We start from the raw sequence: 4,313 nt of genomic DNA, 5'->3' as shown, positions 1-4,313 counted from the left end.
GGGAGGGAGGAAGGAAGGAAGGAAGGAAGGAAGGAAAGAAAGAAGGAAGGGAGGGAGGAAGGAAAGGAAGCCAGCCACACTTCTTGGTGGAGCTATTAAACCATTTTTGTCTCAACTCAATTTCCTCCTTCGGCTCCTAAACTAGTTGCCTATCTCCACAGACAGACTGGGCCCCCTTGACCTGTTCTTCCCATTTGCCCCCAAGCCCCCTGTCCTGTGGCTGACAAATCCCTCCACACTCTCAGGCTTGCCCTCCGGGGCCTCACAGCTGCCTGTCCTTGTCACCCTGTTCAGAGGGCTCGTTTCACCCACTTTCCTCGCCAGACCTTGAGGCAGAAATTACATCTCATTCATTGTTGTGTCATCACAGACCGGATTACTTCTTAAATAGTGGGACTTGCTAAAATTTAGAAGGAAGAAGTCAGAGTCGTCGGACAGGTTTATTGAAGTTGAGCATTTTGCCCCTAATCCAAATGGTTTGTGGTACAGGCTGCGTGACACCTCTCTGACCACAAGGCCCCTCACCAAACGAGGGCAGATGGACACCTGTTCATTCTGGAATGTAGTCGGGCGTTAAGCTGCGGCCCCGTGTGGCTCATGGCTCGTGGTTCATGGCTCGGTCGCTGGACCCCATCAGGCTCTCTGGAACGTCTGCTTGCACACCTGGCCCTCGCAGAACATTTCCTGGGATCAGGAGGAAGGAAGAGGAGGGAGGTGACTGGGCACGTGGCCTGTTATTACTCACAAGGATCTGACACAAACGTGTGCTGTCTTTGCCAACCCCCTCCTCCAACGCTCACACCAACTCAGTTCTGACAACCACCAACCCAGAGTTAGTGCAGAGCCCACGGGTACAGGGCTCACTGCCCCCACTTCCGGCATCAATCGAAGTCCCAGGCCACCTGTAATTCTGACGAATCAATTATACATTGAGGGTTCCCGTGACTCCCTCCTCAAGTGCAATAATTTGCCTGAATGGCCCGGCCGGCGTGGCTCAGTGGTTGAGCATCGACCTATGAACCAGGAGGTCATGGTCGATTCCTGGTCAGGGCACATGCCCCGGTTGTGGGCTTCATCCCCAGTGTGGGGTTGGGGGACTTCTAAATCTCAATCTCTTCATTTTTTTTTTCATTTTTAAATTGGGAAAAAACAGTAGATTGATAGAATTGCTGGTCATGGTCTCCCTGCTTAACATTTTCTTCAACATTAGATCATCTCATTAACAAGAAGAGTGATATGGCAAGTACCAGGTGGAGCGTGTCGCCTTCGATCCAATGGGTCCAGCCTCTGTCCTTCTTTTCCCCCTTCTGGACACAGGTGAGTCTGTCATTGTCCCAGGTGACCAAGCTCTGCGCAGTGGAGGGAGAAAACATTGGTTTGTTGTGACAGGATCTCGACTATTACTAAGTTGACGGCCAATTAACCTGGCCAAGTTAAGGGCCTATGTTATTGCTGCGATTTTTACCTTGCATTTCCTGTTATCCAGGCCTTTGTTATCTTCATCAAATTCTTCTCCAACTTTAAACTGAACAAGGTAGTTCCTTAGGCTGCTGTACGTGTGGATGGTGAAAGAATCCCCATTCTGCTCAATCACCTTCTGCGGCTTCAGCAGCTTGGCTATCTTCCGAGTGGCAAAGTCAATACCTTAAAAATAATTTTAAAAAGAAATCTCAGCTTTCACCAGAGAGGCAAACGCAACGAACTTGGCAGCTGTCCTCATAAGCGTTGCATTTGATGGCGAGTGTTTCTCTGACCGTGTCAATGTCATCTGCTGCTGAGACGGGATCTGGAGGGAAAGCTATCCTAGCAAACCTCCATCCAGAGGCTGGTTAAAACTTCAACAGCTTTGGGGGAAGACGCAGTGGGCTGGCGCGTGCCTCAGGGGTGGATTGGAAGCCGGGCACAGCAGAAGCACATCTGCTAGAAGGAGGGCACCTCTCAGCTGTCCGGTTTTTTTTTTATGTGTGTGTTTTTAAATATATTTTTATTGATTTCAGAGAGGAAGAGGGAGAGATAGAAACATCAAGGATGAGAGAGAATCATGGATCAGCTGCCTCCTGCACGCCCCCCACTGGGGATCGAGCCCACAACCCGGGCATGTGCCCTTGACCGGAATCGAACCCAGGACCCCTCAGTCTGCAGGCCGATGCTCTATCCACTGAGCCAAACCGGCCAGGGCACCATCTGCGGGTTTTATCACTTGCGTTAGGGGGTGACAAAGGGACAAAGGAAGCCATCCAACCTCAATTACAGCAACTCTGCCTCTTTCTGCTTTATGTATTTATGCTTCAAATGAAGACAGAATTTGAACAGTTTCTGAGCAACAACTATTAAAAAAAAAAAACACCACACACACATCCCCAAAACCTCAAAAACCACTGCAATCATGCACACGATTCTATTCACTTAGGAATCTTGAATAAGCTTTAAAAAGGGCCACACATGAAAACATGGAATACTGTGAAGGTCAGGGTTTTGGTATAGAAAGTGGATTTGAACGCTGTTTCTCATTTATTAGCTGTGAGCACGTACTGTGGCTAGAGGTTGTGAATGCTTGCTCCCTATTCTTCAGGAATTTATAACCAAGAATGAAGGGGAAACAGAGTAATCGAAATCCCCCTTTAAGAGAATCTGCTCCAATGAAAGGAAAACTGAGAACAATCTTCTTGAACCTAAAAGCGCTTGGGTTATTTGAGTTCTGTGCCGTAAATCCCTGTAAATGCCATGTGCTAATTTTACACAGATTCTGAATAAAGGACATGGACTAATTCACCGAGCACTTTGTTAATTTAAATATTTAACTGGGACGAAGACCTCAAGCTCTGTTTTTGGCCAAAAGGGACAGATCACCTGGCTGTATTTTCTTCCATCCAATGAACGAGATAAGGACTTTCTGGTTTTTATTACAGGAGCCATCTTTATTCACTTGAAATATAAACCTCTGTGTTTAAAAAAACATGTTTTAGTTCACTGTGTAAAGTCATGAGACATGGCTCAGATAGGAGAGAATGCTAACTCCCAAAATGAACTTAATTCAAACAACTGAACGTAAAAGGAGCTTTCACGTGCTCTGGCTGGTGTGGCTTGGCTGGGTGGAGCGCCATCCCATGCATCAAAAGGTGGCGGGTTCAATCCCTGGTCAGGGCACATACCCAGGTTGTGTTCAATCCCGGGTCAGGGCACATGCAAGAGGCAGCCAATTAATGTTTCTCTCTCTCCCCCTTCTTCTCTTTAGGATCAATCAATACTTTTTTTTAAAAGGAACTTTCATTTTTTAAAATGAAATATAGGGTTTATTGTAGGTTTTCTACCCAAGTATCCTTGTAATTCTTTTTTTTTCTATTTTTGGTAATTTTTTATTGTGGTCAATACACACATTTTACCCATTTAAAGGCATACAAGTCAGTGGCATTGAATAATCATAATGTTATGCAACCAACATTATTTATTTCCAGAAATTTTTCATCACCCCAAACAGAAACGCTGGATCAGATGGGGTTCAGGACACTCTACCTCAAAACCCGGCACCTTGGCAGAGTGAATATTTCCAGCCGCAGGTCCCTGAGGAAGGCAGGTGCAGGGGGGACCCTCTGACCGCCCCCTGACACAGGTGATAAAACCCTCAGATGAGAGGTTCCCTCCTTATAACAGGGGAAGGAGCAGCCTTAGCTTCACCCACAAGGGACACAGAGAGGAATCTGAACACTTGCTAAGTTTCTAAGCTTGTTGGTTACTTTTTAGTTCTACAGTTTCTATTTGTTTCCTTTTCATCTCGGCAGATGTTACTTTTTATAGAGTCTGATTTCTTGCCAAAATTAAGCTCAGCATAAGTGCTTTATAGTCTGTTTCTGATCACTCCAGTATCTGGAGACCCTGTTTGTACACGCAGACCCAGGGTAAGGTCCTGAGATTGAAAATCTACTTTTGCAAGCGGAGGGCAGGAGAGACCGAAAGAATAGGCTGGCCCCTCCGGGCTGGTAATTAACAGAGTTTCTTATGGGAACATGCAAGACATGTCGTGGATGACTACAAGATGAAATGGACCCCCTCACTGCTTGGCAGGTGCCAAATAATTATATAGGGTACAGTGGGGGGCAGTCCCAGGTAACGGCACCTAAATGCTACCAGGTTCGGGGAATGACATTACATGCCTGACTAGGGCAGGACAACAACCTGTTCCAGGGACCAGCGCTGGCAGGAGGCAAGGGAAGGGGGCGAGTTTATGTCCGAATAAACATCAGCTACAATCAGACAGTCTCTAAGGGGGTTTGCAGAAAGTCACCTCCTTTCTGGCCCAGCCCAGCTTGCAGGAC

General features: G+C 46.9%; 1 protein-coding gene across 1 annotated transcript; it reads right to left on the bottom strand.

The window, feature by feature from the left end:
- Nucleotides 1-429: 429 nt before the first annotated feature.
- Nucleotides 430-3,771, bottom strand: RBP7 (retinol binding protein 7, cellular). The gene is made up of 4 exons (XM_005873471.2): nt 3,735-3,771; nt 1,466-1,644; nt 1,248-1,349; nt 430-684 (listed from the first exon to the last, which is right to left on the bottom strand). The coding sequence occupies exons 1-4, from the start codon at nt 3,769-3,771 to the stop codon at nt 634-636; spliced, it is 369 nt and encodes a 122-aa protein (XP_005873533.1). The 3' UTR covers nt 430-633.
- Nucleotides 3,772-4,313: the final 542 nt, after the last annotated feature.

Source organism: Myotis brandtii, unplaced genomic scaffold, assembly GCF_000412655.1.
Source record: "Myotis brandtii unplaced genomic scaffold, ASM41265v1 scaffold410, whole genome shotgun sequence".
Classification (NCBI taxonomy): domain Eukaryota; kingdom Metazoa; phylum Chordata; class Mammalia; order Chiroptera; family Vespertilionidae; genus Myotis; species Myotis brandtii.
Note: the sequence above shows the minus strand (reverse complement) of the source record. Positions and strands in the feature narration are given on the sequence as shown.

Bases quoted from the DNA above. Each gene is read 5' to 3' on its own strand.
- RBP7 (XM_005873471.2), bottom strand. From the start codon at position 3,771: ATGAAAAGGAAACAAATAGAAACTGTAGAACTAAAAA. The intron at 1,645-3,734 runs GTAACCAACAAG...ATTATTTTTAAG, and splicing joins AGAAACTGTAGAACTAAAAA to GTATTGACTTTGCCACTCGG. The intron at 685-1,247 runs GTACTTGCCATA...TCCTGATCCCAG, and splicing joins AAGGCGACACGCTCCACCTG to GAAATGTTCTGCGAGGGCCA.